The sequence below is a fragment of the Anguilla rostrata genome, chromosome 5, assembly GCF_018555375.3.
Source record: "Anguilla rostrata isolate EN2019 chromosome 5, ASM1855537v3, whole genome shotgun sequence".
Taxonomy (NCBI): domain Eukaryota; kingdom Metazoa; phylum Chordata; class Actinopteri; order Anguilliformes; family Anguillidae; genus Anguilla; species Anguilla rostrata.
In genome coordinates, this window is record NC_057937.1 from 34,571,504 (window position 1) to 34,590,273 (window position 18,770).

Consider the following 18,770-nt stretch of genomic DNA (forward strand, 5'->3'; position numbering starts at 1 on the left):
CGTAAACTGATGAGAACTGGACGATGCACCTGCCCAAACTCTATTTCCCAGCTTGTGGTTTCCACGGTGAACATCTAACCAATAAGATTTCCCCAGTTTCAGTAAAATCAGAAATAACCGTTAAACAGCACATTGATGGCGTATTACTGCCCAGCTATGGTGCCGGAAGGGCATAGAATGGACCCTGTGGAGTATGGCATTGTGACAGTGTTCTTGTGTGTATTGCTTCAGGTCTAAGAGCTTTAAAACCAACATAATGGGACAATCTGGCCCCAACTCCAATATCAGGTGGATGATATCCTCCTAGATATGGAATGTACAGTCAATGAACTCTCATTCTTCGTTTGCAGTTATAAAGTCACATATTGATCACTGAAAGAATAAAGTTTGTGATCATCAAAATGACTGATAAGGCATGTTGTAGCATGAATTTTGCAAATTCCAAATCCACTACAGTGCATTTGCATATTCATCTCATCTTATTAGATGTGCATACATTGACATGCATGCTTCCAAAGACCACATCAATAACAGTAACATTACTGGTGAGGAAACATACTGAAATCTGAAAATAATAATTTGTTGAACAAGTTTTCCAGGAAAGTATTTCCAATTCAGCATTTACAAATTGATGTAAATAAAAATTCCTAATAAATGGCCTCGGAACAAGCTACACAGTGACATATTTTTGCTCGCCAGTGACGTTTTTTTATTAGTCACAACCCCTGGAATACTCGTCACATTAAGTGGCTTAACCCGACCGCTACTTTAAGGTATAGCAACTGGAACTGAATGATTATCACGAATTAGTGCAAGATAACGTCCGTTACGAATATGACGTCCTGAAGACACCTGTCGCTGCTCCTCTTCCACATGCACGCGATTTGCACGGTGTCTCCGTTTTGTGCAGTTCACCTAAGGAGAGACACGAGGGAGCGAGAAAGACAGTTACAGAGACAGAGGGTGAATGACAGGAGATCTTGCTACTATAATACAGTGCCTGACGTCGCTTTTACAGTCCTTTCAGTGATTAGAGAAACATTAATAAATAGGGAATCTAGACTCAATTAATTATTATTAAAGTAGACTCCATCTTTATGACAGGCAGTTTTAGCAACAAAATTATGAGCTTGGAGCGGAAAAACTGCGGTTTGTTGTCAATTACCCCATATTAGTTACAGGAGGGTACACTGGGCTTCTAATTCTGATTGTGCAAGAACTCGCTTGATAGAGGGACGGAAGGACAAAGGGAAAACGAACTACGAGTGAACAGGGTATGGAGATACCTGGGAACTCAGGTTAATTAAGTAACTTACGTCAATATTTCCGTTATAGGCTACATCATACAAATGAAAAGGGAATAGTCGTTAAACATCGGGAAAGAGAAGCTGCTTTCAGAGCATAACCTGGCATTGGAGCAGCATTTCTACTGGGAGCAGCTCCCTAGGGAGAGCAAGAGAACGAGTTGGGAAATTTGGAAAACACTCGTCGGGATGTACTTGTGGTAGATCCCCGATCTACACAGCCCTGATTCGGTCTGGAGCGGGATACGTTCATGGATTTTTCGAAGGAGACTCGCTAGGATGGACGTGGTTGATGAAACAGAAGCCTTGCAGAGATTTTTTGAAGGTAAGGCTTCTGTTAGTATTTCGCTATGCTTGGTCTATTTAGTTGTTTCGGAAGGCGCGACCCACACCTGAACGGAGCTAGCCGCCCTTAGCGCGCCGCTTCTTTCAAAATGTGAAAATATAGAAGTAAATTAATAGACAAAGAAAAAAAAAATAGGAAGAGTAATTTCCCACCCATCAACCTATCCGGATGTTTGTAATCTGGAATTATATGTGAAAAATTATGAGTATATATATTAAGAAATTATGTTCTAAATTACACGCGCACGCATACATTTTTGTTACCGTGTTTTGGTGTTTTTATACGCTGGCTGATAATACGCATATCTTACTGTTATTCTCATCATCATCATCTTTGACTTCTTATAAAATGTGCATATTTTTCCTTTTTTAATACTTACTCTGGTATTGGCCATCAGTGTAGCTACCAACCAGCCCACAAGTGGCAGGTCAGGTTAACATAAGAAAGTTATATCAGTTGGTCAGATTGTTTACGGTCAGACTTGTCGTTGTTTAAATTCATCAGATCACGGTAGACTCATGTAGCATTTGAAAGGTGTTTCAAAATGAAATTGGGTAGGCTACATGCTGTGTGTGCGTAAAGACAGATACGATAAACATGTTGCAGTGATGCCAGTTAATGCGTTTTAAGGTAAACGTGTGTAATGTTTGGCTTTTAGGGTTTTTTTTATTTATTTTTTTACTAATTGCACAACAGGTGTTTAACTATACTTATACACGGGTCATAACCCTCTTTGTGTAAAGGGCAGTAAATTCTGTACTTGGCTGTTTCACGGCATCCAGTAAACGCACCACAGAAGAGATTATTAAGGTTAAAGAAGGATGGGTAAGCAATAGAGAGTGGAGTGGGTGGTGTGGATCACGCATTTTGTTACTGAATATACAGAGAAAGACTGCGTGTTAAAGACGGGGTTGGGATTTAGGAGAGAACAGTTAAGTATTGGACAAACGAGGGATGGGGAACTATGAGAGTGAGAGGAACGGCGAGAGAGTACAGAGGTTGAGAGGATGAAGGAGTGGGGGATGGAGTTCAGAAGGTGGAGGAGGAGGAGAGGGGGAAAGTAGAGGAATGCATGTACGAAAAGATAAATGATGTGTTTTGTAATGAGCGAAGCAGGGCTGCACAGAGAGATAGAGCAAGAGAAAGAGAAAGAGGCAGGGAGAGAAGAGAGAGAGAGTAATCTGTCATAAAATATGATATATCCCAGCTGAACAGCATCTACTGTATATTCCAAAGTTTTGCCACAGTTTAAAATCTTTTCAGCACACTCCCTACTTTGAGTCTCAATTATGGATCTCTCGGCTGAGTGTTGCCAAGGTACTCTTCACTCCAGTAGTTGCCCCAATACCTCTCACCTCCAACTCTCATAGCTCATCTGCCATACTTAACAGTAACAACAATTTTACTCAAACTGGAGCAATACCTTTCATGACATTTCTTTATAATGCCATGCTCTCCTCTATTAGTGCCCTACTAGTAGTAATGCACAAGCTGATGCTTGCCATTCATAAGTATACATTTTCAGTGCTTTTTCAAACAGAAGTTGTAAATAGTTGTTTCCAGGAGATTGTAAGTTGCAGTTTTACGGTGTTTGTTGTACACGGTGGCTTTGCTATTTTCCAGGTGCTTTCTAGTAAGAAAATCATTTTTGGGCTGTTTGCAGTATAATCAGATTTACTGAAAATTTTTGCTCTTTATGAACTTGTTGATTTACCTAACAGACTTTATCCTGGCATCTGCATTTAGACATCTAAGAAGATGGCTACCATACCAGAGGGAGTGTTTGTGACTGGTATTATTTGTATTGATTACTCATGACGGATACTTAAAATGAAGACATGAGTAACCAACAAGGGAACCATTTTGAATGTTAAGCCTTGAACTTCATAAGTTATGAAAGCATGGAGTAATAGACAGATAACTAAACTATGAAAGGCAACTATCTCCATTACTGTCTATCATAAGCGGCTTAAATGGATACACTTGTCATCTACATTTGCCATATTCGTATCAGTCGGGCTAACAGACTTTAGCCTGGATTCAAATACTTTTCTATCATGACAAATTGAGTTTTCATCACTATTAAATGTGGGTGTTTTTTAAATTCACAAACACAGTTTGGTGAGTTCACTACAATGCATTTTAAAAAAGGACTACATTGTCAACAAGTTGTATTTATTTTTCAAGTCCAGATTGCGGACACTTGTTTATTGAATAAATGCTTTAGTAAAATATTCAGTGTTCATTTACATTCCAATCCAAAATGGATGAAATCTACACTGATAAAGTACATTTGGACTCATGTAAATGAACACTGAATGTTTTACTATATATGTAGGTTTTTGTTTTCTGCAATGAGAAATGAAATATTTTCTGGTGTGTGATTTTTTGTGTTCTTGTAGCTCTTATTATATGCATTTTATATTTTATGCTATGGGAATCATTTAATTAAAAAAATTATAATGATCATGAAATAGATACTACTATAATCATTCCCTCAGAATTATCTTAATCACTGGAAGCAAGGCAATGATGGTGGTATAATTGCCTTGATAATGATGAAGCTAGTCTAATAAGCAATACTGCTTATTAGACTAGCTTAGACTAGCTTCCTTATTTTCATGATGAGGCATTCCTTAGGTTTAAAAACATTAGTGAATGATGAGAAGGCATGAGTGTTTGCTACTGGTGTGGCGTGCGGTAATTGGGAAGAGACTGTTCTCAGTTCACAGTGCAGACTTGGCTGCATATATTGCACTGACCCCTATCTGTCTATCAATGTGTGTTTTCATTCCTGAGGTCATAAGAAAAGCGCTGTGATGGTACATTTCGATAAAAAAAATTCAGTTTTTCTTTAACTCATTTCAAAGGCGTAATTCACACAGCTTTAACTGAGGATTGCTCCTGTCATTAGCCGTGACAACCTAATGCTTATTTTATTTGCTTGAACATTTTACTGTCTTCTCATTTATACTGTCTTGTGTATTTGTGTGTATTTTCATTCCCGTATGCTGCTCTTAATGTATGTTGAGGTTCCACTTGAAAAAGAGGCATATATCTCAATATATTCTCTGGAATACATAAATAAATAAATACATGTTATGGCAATAACTCAACTTTAAAACTGATATTGACTTGATATTGAGGATGAAGTGGCAAATATTTCAGATATATTTTTAACATGTCAACGTTATTTGTAAAGTTATTAATAATTAATTAATTAATTTTTTTTTTTTTACATATCGTGTTTCTTTTTTAAGTTAAGGCTTTATTGCATTCTTATAATGAATGAAATCTTTGTAAGATAGGGGCAGCATTTACAGTTAACAGATGGTTACAGTTTATGTGAATAGTAAACCCTGGGCTGTGGTGTTTAACCACTTCATGTAGTATGCGTTAATAACAGTGGACCCTTTAGTATACAGGGAAAGTCAGAAAAAATAAAAATTTTTTTTACAAAAGACACAATTCACACTTCTTTGCGTAGACATTAAATGTCATGGCTTTATTTTGAAATTGGTTTGCTAACTAGAGCTGGAAGTCTATTTGTTACTTTTAGAGATACAGAGTCTCTTATCAGTGTGTTAATAAGTAGGCCTATGGCCCTCATGCTGTGAGATGGATGTGCAAATGATGGAACAGAACTGGCTATTAAGAATATATTTTCTCTCTTCCAGTCAATTTCACATCTTTGATGTGTACGTTAAGTAGTAGCACTGGCTTTGAATACATTACATTTTCTAAAACTCAGATGGGATATTATGAGCACAAAACAGGGCTGCACCTTACCTCACTATGTAGGTTATCTTTCTTGGAAAATGGGAGTTTAAAAGTTTATTTTTTTGATTTGGTTATCTCTATTCCACAGAAGCCCGCTAGACTGTTATCAGTTACAAAGAGCCAAAACTACACTTCTTTTGCCATTCATCAGTGAGATGTTTGTAATATGGTGGTAAAGTCATATTAAAATAAAAATATTTTTAAAAAATAAATATTTTTCATTGGTTACCTCTCCTGAATTAGTCATCTCACTACTCAAATTATTTTTGTGAAAAAAAAGCATTTGTGTTAAGAGGAAATTTGGTGTGGGGTTCATACCTGTGACTAATTGTTTCTTCCTTTACAGTATTTACCGAACGTAGAGCTGTAAGATAAAACTTTAAGTGGCTGTCCTTAAGTGGCTTTATCAATCCAACAATGCACCACACCAACCCGGTTAAATTTCCTTATGGTTAACAATATAAATCATTCAATAATTTGGCTTTGATTCAATCCACATTTCTCATTGTCATTGACTTCATAATAAATGTAAGTGTCAGTTGTTTCCTACATAAACCGTGTTTGTGTTTAAAAAATGCATTCAACTGTGAATCAAAGTTTGGGGCAAATATTGACTAAATCTAGTCCTGTATCTTTCTATCATTTTAAAGCCATGGTCCTTTGATAACTGGCAACATTTCCAGAGCAGACATTAATACAAATATAATTACTGGTGTGTCCTAACAGGTGTTCTACTGGAGATTCTATCAGTCCTAGTACATTATATCATTTAATGAGAGCAGCCCTTATGGAAATGGAACAGGCAGAAATATACTGTAAATATGTCGACTTTTTTGGGAAAGTAAAAATCTCAATATATTTTATTACATTTTATTTTTTTAAAAACATCATCTATGAACAGCAATAATATTTATCCATATCCATGGCGTTGAAATTTCTTTTGTGATCTTGATGGGATATTTTATTTTGATGTATTTCGCTACATTGCATGAGTGTAAGGGAGTAGTATTGTGTATTGATTACTAGTGCTCTTAACTGAGCTTACCTGGGTGACAATATGTGTTGGATGTATGGTTGCTAGCGTTAGTCACTGATAAAAGCAAACACTCTGCAAATGATTAGATCAGTGGTGGGATACTTTGTCTCACATGTATGGCAGATTCTCTTCAGTGGGCTAAGAGGACTGTGAAAGCACCTGCATTGGCAATATATGGCTCATTGAGAATAGATAATACAGTAGGGGAATACAATGTGAACACGAAAGTCCTTGATTCAACCAACATTTGTCCTTCTATTTTAAGTAAAGCAAATAATTTGCTTTAACGATAAGTACACAGTCACAGTCTCGCAGCTAGTGATTTTTTTTATTTTACTGAACAAAATCAGCTATTACATCTGAAAATTATATATTCGGAAGGAAAGGTTAAGGATGACTGTTAGTCTGGGTGCAGGCAAAAGCAGGATATGAATTTCAGTCATACATTCAATTGTCTTTACACCGTTTTTCCTAAAGATTAACTGGTGGCTGCCGTAAAAAATTTTTTTTGACATATCGCTCATCATTTTACAATGTTTCTCAATGAGCTTGTGTCGCATATAGCCGAGGGTTCTTGCAAGCTGTATAGGTTGCGCGTCATGGGATTTGATTGCGTATTGAAAAATAGCGAGTAGCCTAGTTCGCTATGCATCGAAAACAATTGCGCCCACAGAAAAGCACGGACCACCAGCTGTCGGCGGAACAGGAGGTGGTGAATGGGACGGGCGGAGCAGGATCGGCACCTGAGGAGGCGATGACGGCCCGCCGCCGATCCCCGTACCGTATTAGCGGAACGAGCGCAGATGTGTTTTGACAACTCGCCCTCCCACGCACGCACGCGCAGCCCCCCACATAACGGCCATGACTAATTCGAGAGATTTGACCGTGCGGTCTACTGTATCGGCACAATGCGGCGTTTGTGTGTCGGGGGAGGTGTGCGGATTTCCCTGTGTGGGGAGCGTGGCCGAAAGACTGCCGCTTTGTCCGGTCGAAGCCCCGTTTCGCAGATTCCCCTGTCACTCAGATACACGACGTAGGCACGCCATAATGCTCAGAAAACATCTGAATTTTTTTTCGTTAGGGGTTCCTGACTGGGTTACAGGGGCACCTGGGGGTCTTTGAAATGGATGAAATTTTTATGTCTGAATATTTTGTTTACCTTTATATATTTCAGAAAATATTATGTGTTTCAAATAAAAGAAGCTTATGCATATTTTTGGCAATATTCAATAATTATTATGATTGAATATTCATGTTTTACTAAATAACTAAATGACCCATAATGCAATGACTCGATTTTGTCATGCTTAACTAGTATGTTAATTAGCCACTATATTGAAGTCTGAGGTGGGTACTGGATAAATATGTCTAAAAGGTAACTATTTTATTGAGGTGGGGATCCTCAGGATGGTCATTTTAGGGGGCTTTCGGGGTTCTGAGTCACTTGTTCAATTGTTATTATCTTCCATTGAAAAGGCTACTTTGCCACTTGGGAGGTTGCGGTGGATCTGCCAGTGTTCCGCCTTGCACATGGCTTTCGTTAAACCTGTGGCCCAATCTGTGCGATGATGCAGCACAAATCTTGTGGAAAGCAGTAAATCTATATTTCTTGCTGTATATGTATGCATACACTGTATGTGTGTGTTTGTGTGTGTGTGTGCGCACACATGCGTGTACCAGGACAATTGCAAAATCAATGATCTAAATGTAGAGTGCCATAGAATGTTATTATTTTATAGATTAACAAATATTATGATTAATCTATAGGTGTTTCTGTGGGACATGGTTTCTGTAGTGTACTTCATTGTGGTGCACGTCACATTGTGGATGGCAAATGCAGCTGGTATTGTCTGAAGGTTGAGAACCATTTTAAAAAGAGAAGGAGTGCTCTTTCACAGCCCTCAGCATAGGGTCTGTACAATGTGTGCACGTCATTGTACAAAATTAAAAAGTTAGGGGCTGCCAGTAACAGGCTGTCCATCAACATGCCAGGCCTCAAAATGATGTTGAATGGCTTTTCGCCAAACTGAAACGGCTCTGCATTGTAACAGCAGGAATCAATTGCCTCTGTTTGTCCAAGGTGTTGGACATCCAAGACCTGTATGGCTGCCACGTACTGACTCAGTCCCATGAGCCACAGGGTAGGGGAATTTGCTTGGGTTTTTTTGGCTGTCGCGGGATGCAGTTGTAATGCGTCTTTCTGGAAAAAAGGCTAAGCACATAAATTGACTATTGTGTTCCCAACCACCATTGCCCCCTTGCGTTCTAACACACACAGATGACCCGGGGCCATTTAAAAAATGTATGACCATAGCTGAGACTACAAGGTTGGTTTAATGCCTTCTGGCATTTGAATCGGTGACCTTTCTGTGGCCCAGACTGTCCAATAAGAATGGTCAACCCTCCATAACGAAAGATTCAGGAGACCAGTAACTGTTCCATAGGAGGCAGGAAAATAATGAACACATTTAATTTTTTGTTAATGAGTACATTTCAAAACAACAGTAGAATTAATGCTACCACAAAGGGACTTTCCATTCACATCACCACAGTACATCTATGAGAGCGGTGGAGCTGGTTTTGAATCAGTGCTGTTAATTTTCCTTGAAAGCACGTTGATGTCACGTTTGTTGAAATGACCTGTTGTGGAGAATTTTTATATTGACCGGAGTTTACCGCGGTTGACTGTGGTTCAACAAAAGGATTACTGTTGTACGCATGCAGACACACACAAATGTACTCTCCACATTCCTGGCATACCGTAGCAGCCATTTAAACAGAGAGAGGTGAGACCAATGTTTCTCTCTCTTCTCTCTTTCCCTGCCCTCTCTCCTCACGTCCATTAGTGTGACAGTGTGCAGACAGAGTGCGGGTGAGAGAGAACAGATACAGAGGGCGGGGTGAGGCAGGGCCAGGGCACTCAGACCTCTAATACACACACACACACACACACACACAAGCGCACGTGCACACACACATGCACACATATACACACATACATACACACATACTAATGACAACACACGCAAACACACGTGCACACACATGCACATATGAACACACACACACACATGCACACACACACACATCCACACATGCTTACACCCAGAGGCATAACCGCACACACACGTGTGCAAATTCCCTTATGAACACACACTGAGAAATGCAGACATGCCTGTGCACATACTCACATACACATACAAAATTCATGGCCACTCACGGACACTCACGGACATACAGACACATGCACACACACATGCAAAAAACATGCACATTCACACTGATAAAAACACATGCATAGACTTTTACTCATCAGCAAATGAACATAGACCTGTTCTGACGCATACATTTGAAAACGTGTACATTGTATTCTGTGAGCTGGGATTATAGAAACACACAAACCCTCACACATGAGCATGCACGCACACACACACACACACACAAACACACACATCTAAGTGGGCACAAATATTTTGGATGGCAGTCCCTCTCTGCGTATGAGTGCTCTTTCACCCCGGTCTGGAGAGTATCAGTCCAGCAGGTTTCTGGTGAAATGAAAAAGTGTCCTTCTAGCCTGAATTAGCACAAGACCTCAGGAGCCATTAGACCAAGTAACATATAAGCATCTTAACCGGGCAAGTGACTTTCGTCATTCGGTTACTAACGGGTCACCAGTACATTATCCACAGATGATTGACTGTGATCTCCAGGGCTCGACTCGGGCCATGGTGAGACCTTCGAGGGCTGAATCGGTACCGACGAGGTTTAGCACGAGGTCGCGTGGCTCTGTGCCGTAACCCGTAACCATGAGGTTCTGTGCGCCGGAATGCATTGTTTTTGACCAGTCAGGCTTAGAATGCACGAACGGCCTGTTCTCCACCATTACAGCGACTCCTCGTTTACTGCCGATATATTCATTCTCATCGTTTATGCGAAAGTGTGCTGTAAGAAACTTTTGTTTACATTTTTTTTTTTACCCCCGTTGAACCACGAAACAAAAAATGACGGCCATATTGGAATAGTTTTCATTAATTTACTGGTCTGCTGAGGACAGATAGCCAAACCAAACGGCCATTTTCAAAAAGTAAACTTGAAGGGGAAAAAATGTTTCATCGCGAAGCGCCTGAACCCTTTTTTTTCCCAAAGATTTCTCGAAAAGAATTTGAAAGTGTTTATGTTTTTCACATTTATGACCGAGTACCCTGACCTCGTTGCACGCAAGATAGACAAGTAAAATATCGCTGTTTACATTTTTCTGTATGGTTCATTTTATGGTGTGCGCTAGCCTCTCAACAAGGAGCATGTCTAGGTTAAGCATTTCAATGAGCAGACATGATCTGTGAGATGTCTGTGAGGCGGGGTCTGTCTTCTCGGGGTTTTGCTGGAGACACTGTTGTTTTTCTCCAGTCTGCGGAAAATATTATTTCTCTTCTCCTACTCGGATTTTTGTGCGGCTTTCTAATTTCACGTTTTTGTCTTTTTCTCCTATGGTGTTACACTTTCCCTTCATCCACACACTCTCCCTCTCTCCCCCCTTTTTGCTGCTACTCCCCATTCTTTTCCTTGCTTCCCAGTTTCCCCTCTGATTTTGTTCAACTCTTCCTCTGCTTGTACCTTCTTCCTGTTTCTCTCTCTTTCGGTCTCTCTCTCTCTTTCCCCTTCTGTCTCTCTCTTTCTTTTTCCCTCTCTTTCTCTGTTTCAACTCTGTCTCACCCCATAAGTCCCCTCTCCTTGCTCTCTGACTCCGTGCTCCCGGTCCCTCTGTCCCTCTCTCTCCTTCTGTAGCAGTTCCAGCTCAGGTCTCCCAAAGCGTTCATCTGGTGCTGGTGGGAGACAAGGGCTATGTGTGGTGGGCTGGTACAGCCCAGTCTCATGACCAGGGAATAATACCTATTACAACACACACACGCACACACACACACACACACGCACACACACATTGTCACAAACACATACCCCCAAACGGCAATTCTGAAGCCCAGCGAGGAACACGAGACAAAGCAGAACAGGAAAAGATGTGAAAGACAGAGAGAACGCGTTTTTTTGCTTTCATCTTCCGGCTAAGCCTCTCTTCTCAGAAGGAACCAAACATGCTTTGGTTACGCACAGGTACTCCGGCTCTCTTTCCCCATTGCCTGCATCACTCTTGCCTCTCTGTGTGTCTCTCCTGTCTCTCTCTGTCTCTCTCTGCCTCTCTGTGTGTCTCTCCTGTCTCTCTGTGTCTCTGTGTGTCTCTCCTGTCTCTCTCTGTCTCTCTCTGTCTCTCTGTGTGTCTCTCCTGTCTCTCTGTGTCTCTCTGTGTGTCTCTCCTGTCTCTCTGTGTCTCTCTGTGTCTCTCTGTGTTTCTCTGTGTCTCCCTGCTTTTTTCAGGTTCATTGTTTCTATGTGTTTCTGTCACTCCTGGTAGTATGAGTCTTTTTATTTTTTTGTTTTATTCAGTAGCTTTCAGTAACCATACAATATACATGTTATTACGCTAGACATGTTACACAGTAAAATGTCAATTGTTACTTAAAATATAACTGTGTTAATTCAACTCTAACAGATAACTGGTAGAGTTGAATTAACACTAGAGATTTTACTGTGATATTCAATGTATAACAAACATTGATTTATTAGTCATGTATAGTCATACAAAATAGAGACATATTTGACTTGAATATATTCACTTTATTATATTATACAGAACGTAATCAGGTCTGTATAATATTATAAAGTGCAGTACTGAAAGAATGTACTGCACTGAGGGTCAGATGTGTGTGCATTAAGTCATTCAATTTATGAGGCACACTCTTAAATGTATGTAAATTTCAGTAAAAATACATTACAAAATAGTTGAAGGACATTGCTTTGGCTCCTGTGAAAATGGATGATTCACGAAACCACATAATGATTCATATGTGGAGGTTTATACATTTAAGTGCCAAATGCTGTGACCTTGTAAATGTGGAATTTTAAGACAGAGAACAATTAAATGCTTGATAAAATGCAAAAGGAAAAGAGCAAACTGCGAATAAATCCAGTGTTCGGGGAACTTTTGGACTTTGCTGAAGCGCTTGTCGTTGGGCAATGGCGGTAGGCCAGTATGGTGAGATATAATATTATAATGGTACCAGATACATAGCCCCGGTTGCACAACGCGGAGAATGGCACCAGACGCGGAACAAAATGGCCCACACATTGTTAAACAGCTCAGCTTAAGTGGGTCAAAGCGAAGGCTTTAGAAATGTTTCCATTAAGTGGATGAACCAGAGCACCTGGTGGAACTGTACTCTGCAGAGCCAGGGTTGGAAATACTAGAGGCTTAAGTATCACTAAATGTACAAGCTCCTTGATGGAGTAGTACTGCTCAGGGCACTAATACTGTATGTGCTAATATATACTAATATGGGCTATTCAATATGTGGATCTTTAATTTTTTTGGCCAGAATGGTTCAAAAGTCCAAACCTAACTGTGAAAGTGAGTTGATGAATGTTACTGACCAACGGTAAAGTTTGGCAGCGTTTATCTGAGTGGTCAGACCCAGGGTTTGGTGGACTGTAGGTTCAAGTCAGGTGAGGTAACGTGCTATAAGGTAACTGCTCAGGGGTCAGTGCACTTGTGGTGTAAGTGTGAGTGTCTTGGTCTTGGAGACCAGCTGTGGTCTGGCTTACGTGTGCATGAAAGTGGTCATTTATGCGTGCGTCTGACAGCGGTGTAGAGAGTGCGTGGCATGCCCCAGTGCATGATGGACCATGTTTACAATATGATAATGCGGTGGACTTTGTTCTGCTACAGTATGTGAGCCTGAATGTGTTATTAATCATTAACAGGCTGGCACATATGCAAAAACCCACACTGAAACTCAATGATGCACACAGACACACACACACCTAGCAGGCCCATGGATGCATTCGAGGCATTGCCTCTTCTGAAAAAAAGGAAAAGAGTCACAATTGATCAACTGATTAGATACTCCTACAGTACAGTATAAATGAAAAGTCTAAACAGTGGCCTCTATAGACAGAAGGACACGTGTTTCCTTGTTAGGGCGAAGGCAGGAACTGTATTGAAAAATAATCTCAGTCAAAATCGCCTTGTCATTGGATGCATGCAGATATATGAGCAACACTACATTTAAAACTTAACATCCCATCAGAGTGCAGGTTTAATATATTGTATGTTTTTGTGGGTTTGGTTATTACACTGCTTATCATTACAGAGAAATCATATATTATGAATATCTAAAACACATTTAGAACAGAGATTGTGGCTTTGGAAATATTTTAAAATTGATAGACGGTTTCTAATCATAAATTGTATATTTATTTGTACAACAATTCACATTTTACAGTCAAAAGACAAACTACTTTATTTTACCTTGTACCTTGTTACCATTATACCTTGTTTGATGGGTTTGTACCTTGACTGAAGGTGATTTGATTGTGTGGTCCCATGAATTAGCAAGTGTGTTGGAAAATATCTAGATAACAAAGGGGTTCTGCTTTGGAATACAACAACCTTAGAGAGATACTGTATTCCAGTTGCTTAAATAATTAAAATGTAAATGTAAGGTGACTTGCAAACTAATCTTAAAGTGCTTGATAAGGATTGGCTAATATTAGACTGAAATGGTAATATTTGTTGTGTAGCAGTGATATCTCAAACTTTGTTTAGCTGATTTCATGGGCAGTCTGAAGTGGACCAGTGAGAATCATGTTTATTCTGTGTTAGCTAGCTATATAGTTAATTGTAAGCCTATATAAACCGTCTGCACTTGTGGAAATGGATATAGATTCAGCTAGCTAGCTAGTGAACTAAGCATAATCACTGATTTGCTTATTAGCTATCCAGCTTTAAATAAAAAATAATGGAAACTATTTTGCACATAAGTCTTTGTATGCAGAAATTTGAAGTTACACTGTGTTTTATGTGTTGAAAAGGACATCACACCTGTGGTGAAATCTGGTGGATTTTTTAATATTATGGGGTTGCCCTGCTTCTGCAGTGTCTGGGGCTCCTAAAGTCAATGGAATCTGGAACTCCAGCGAGCACCATGACATTTTTGCCTTAAACCAAGAAGCTCAAACCTGGCCACAAATTGAACTATAAGTGAGACAGTGATCCCAAGCATACCCAAAGGTCAAGCAGAAAATGTGGAACTGACCAAAAAAAAAAATCAATGGCCACCTGAGTCTCAAGACTTCAAAACCGCTTTAAAATTTTTAGTTTGACTTATAAAGAGTGTAAGACCACAAGTGCAGACCAAAGAATCTGATGGATTTGGAAAGCTTCTGTACGGAGGAATGGTCACTCCCCGACATGTTAACTAATCTCATAAAACACTATAAAGGAAAGGGGGAGCAAAGGGAGAGCACAGGGAGTACTGAAAACAGAGGTGTGAATTATTATGACGGCAGTTTTTTGGGTTAAAAGAAATATTTACTTGTTAAACAAAATATTTTTGTCAAAACCGTTCTTTGTATCATTAGTAATAGTCATTTTTTAGTAACATCATTTTTTTTAACAGAAGATACTTATACGGTTTTGTACAAAATATACATTTTAACAGATGAAAATCAAATAGAAACTTTCAGCTCGCAGCTTTTACGTACTTTCACAGAGCACAGCCAATTTAGAAGAATAGCATGTCCCAGACAATTGTATTTCAATAAGCAGAACATTATTAAAACTGGGGTATGTTCAAATGAATGGAACAAGTGAATTTGTGTATTCACAGGAAAATGTATACATAAATCAGTCACATTTTATTCACACAACAGCGAACAATGGCATACTTGTTTTAACACAGCTTTTAATGAGATGCAGTAATTATAATTTATATAAAATATAGTACATTTAGTAGTATTTAATGAACCAATAATAGTATATGCAATTTTTAAATGACAATTTGTACCACAGGAACCTCAATGTGACACTGTACCTGAACCGAGGTAAAAAATGGTGCATTTCACTCAACTGAAACAGAAAGTGACATCTTATTTCAGCTTTATTTCATTATTTTTAAGAATGAAAGTGATTCTGCTACACTGCCAACCTATTCTGAATATATGATACTGCTGCTACCAACTGGCCCTAAGCACAAATAAACTAGTTTACTGCATAGTGTTGTGATCTGGCACAATTCGCATTGTAAAGTTACTGTAGTTAAGTCAGTATTCTCTATCAAATAAAATTCCTTTAATTCACTTATTTATTATTCAGAACATTTTAGCTTATTTGAGCATATTTGCTATTCAGAAAAGAAAAAAAGACATTAACAGATTGTGTGTTTTATTAATAATCTGTGTTCAGACAGAGCCGAAAATCTTTCTTAGAGCAGAGTATTTAAACAGCATTTGAACAGCAATGATTAGCAAACAGCAATGATTATTTTATTGTATTTTATTGACTGAATCATTGCTGTTCAAAGGCTGCTTAAATACTTTGCTCTACTCTGGATTTTCAGCTCTATCTGAACACAAATAAATGAAAATACAGCGGATTTTGAGGAGGAATAAGGAGAGTCTGATAATAATGTAGTGTTTATGGAGTTATTCTGTGGGAATATAGTATGGTATAATCTACCATCCAGGCATGCACGCAGGTATAGCTTTTTCTACTTTAAACTTACAAAGAATCTGCAAAATAATACACTTTTGAATTAATTTAGATTTAATATTATTTCAAATGGTAATTTAAATAATACAGTTATGAGCTACCTTATCACAGATTTATCAGATGGAGCAGCCATATTTTACTTCTACTAACAGTTTTGGATATTTAGCCTGTATGAATGTATTTCAGGTCATATTTTTAAATTGGATTTATGGTTAAGAAAGCACACAATGATTTAAATCTGTCACACGGATTGAATGTTTCTTTGTGTATTTGTGTGTCACTGTCTAATCATTTAAATAATTATGTTAATATATTGCACAGTATATTTAGATTAAATATTTTAAATATACTTAAATTAGTGGAGACTTGTGATTATTATATTTATGATTTGATCTGTTGTAGTCTATTAATCAACTCAAATCTCTCCTGTTGTTTATGTCTCTTGAGTCTAGTCTGTTCTCTGAAGCCAGTCTGATTGGTCTTTCACCTTTATATCGAAGGGCGTGCTTATGTTGAAAGGCCAGGGAGTGTTGTGTTGATAAATGTATCGAAAGCCGCGTTTGAAAGCTCCGTAGGTGTTTACATGTGCACACGCTGAACCTGGAGCTCCCAATGAGAACATGCGCGGCTGCTGTGTGTGTATGCGTGCGTCGGAGACTCATTTTTCATTTGAGCCTTCCTTACAGTAAAACGGGTGTGTCAAGTGTATGTACAGCAAGATTCATCCATGAAACTCACGTAATGAATACAGAGAACAAATATTTGCACTTAAAAATGAAGGATAACCGTGAACCCTGTTTATTGATGCAAAATTGAATCAAATTGCTCATGTGCTGTATGACCACAGGGTCCAGTCCATGTACACAGTAGACACACGTACATGCACACACACACACACACACACTCACACAGGCACACACACATGCGCGACACTCTCGCACGCACGCAAAGGCGCAAACACACACACACACACACACACACACACACACACAGGGGCAAACACACACAAACTCACTCAGGCACACACACACACACACACACACACACACATTGCTGTGTTTGCCCTCCGTTGTTACACCCAGGACAACTCTGGCATTGAAAAGGTGGCCTAACTCACACACACTGACCCCTCCCAGCCTCTTTCTGTCGCTCATAAGGGCAGTCTGTATTGAACCTCTGCTGACAATCAACGCAGTGTTAGCTGACCAACACAGCTGGACTGAGAGACAGAGAGAAGAGAGGAATATTTGTCTGTCCCTCCTCTATTTCAAACTCGCATCTTTACCCCAGTGAGTGACTCGGTGGGGCAAAACAACACGCCAGTGTCACTACGACCATTACGGACACCACTCAATCCATCTTTCTGTCATTTTAGCTCTCTCTCTCCATCCACCTCCCTCCGTTTTCTCATCCCTTGCACCTCCCCTCGCTCCGGTTTACCTTTGCACCTCAGCCTCCCCTCTTGCACTCCTTCTCTCCTCTGCCCTCTCCCAGTTCTCTCCCTCTCTCCTCCCGTCTTCATGCTCACCCTCACACACGCCCTTTCTCTCTCACTCTCTTATCTCCTCTGGCAGACTTTTCCAGATTTACTGCCCACCTGGGTGGGGTGCACATCTGGATCTTATTAAAGAGAAGACAACGTAAGGAGAGGACAGTTTTGAGAAGGCTGTCGGCATTCCATCTGTCCTTTACGGCGAGGAAGAGAGACAGAAAGATGGAAAGATGCTCAGACGTGCTTGTAACAAACTTACATAAACAGAAAGTTAGTAAAGAACTTAAATAAACAGAAAGGTGCCGGTGAAGTAAGAAGTCTGTGGAGACTGTAGGCACTGTGCAGTAGATGTCAAAATGTATGCAGTTTCTTTTCATTGCTAAAATTCTTTTCATTGCTCGTGCCCCGTTTTAAAAAGAGAGTCTGTTATAGTGAGCCATTATGTGGCCAACGGGTGGATCCGATCTACAGTTCATTTGGTGATGCAGAAGCGAGTGAGGAAGAGATGGAAGGATGGGCGGAAAAAGGGAAAGGGAAGATATAAGGAGAGACAAGACAGGAAAGACAGAGGAAGAGGGATTGAAGCAGGGGCAGAAAGAACGAGAAGGGTGGAGGCACGGAGCGGGAATATGAAAATATATGGAGAAAGATAAAAAAGGAGGGTGCAGAGAGGCAGTAGAAGAAAGAAAAGCAGAGATATGAAAGGGGGCTACTGAGAGCTGAGAGGTTCTGCTGGTTAGATTTCAGAAAGATAAAATGATGGAAGAAAACTGGATTTCCATAGTGAAGATTAAAATAGCCTTACTAGGGAACATATTCCTGTCATACCTGTAATGCTTTCCGGTGTCCTGATACCATGCCCATAAGCTATTACACTGTGTTCTTCTGTGTTGGCAATGTACTAGTCCTCATTGTCACTGTGCTGTTCTCCTCTGCCACTGTGCTCTTCCTTTTCATCAATGTGCTGTTCGTCACTATCACTGTAATGCTCCTCTTCATCTCTGTGCTGTTCTTTACCATCACTGTAATTCTCCTCTTCATCGCCGTGCCATTCCTTATCATCACTGTGCTGTTCCGCGCCATCAGTGCTGTTCTTCGTCATGACTGTGCTGTTCTACACTGTCACTGTGCTGTTCCTCTCCAACACTGTGCGGTTCCTCATCATCACTGTCCTGTTCCTCACAGTCACTGTGCTGTTCCTCACTGTCACT

The 18,770-nt window shown here is 39.7% G+C and overlaps 1 protein-coding gene across 4 annotated transcripts in view; it reads left to right on the top strand.

The window, feature by feature from the left end:
• The first annotated feature begins 784 nt into the window (after window positions 1-784).
• The window catches only part of myrf (myelin regulatory factor), a 51,391-nt gene continuing 33,405 nt past the window's right edge, over window positions 785-18,770 (top strand). Inside the window, exon 1 of one of the 4 annotated variants that reach the window (XM_064335876.1) lies at window positions 785-1,629. In XM_064335876.1, coding sequence (XP_064191946.1) covers window positions 1,584-1,629 — 46 coding nt within the window. In that variant the 5' untranslated portion in view covers window positions 785-1,583. Of the gene's footprint in view, window positions 1,630-11,405; window positions 11,576-18,770 lie in introns of those variants that run through there. The other 3 variants (XM_064335877.1, XM_064335879.1, XM_064335878.1) reach the window with 3 other exon arrangements.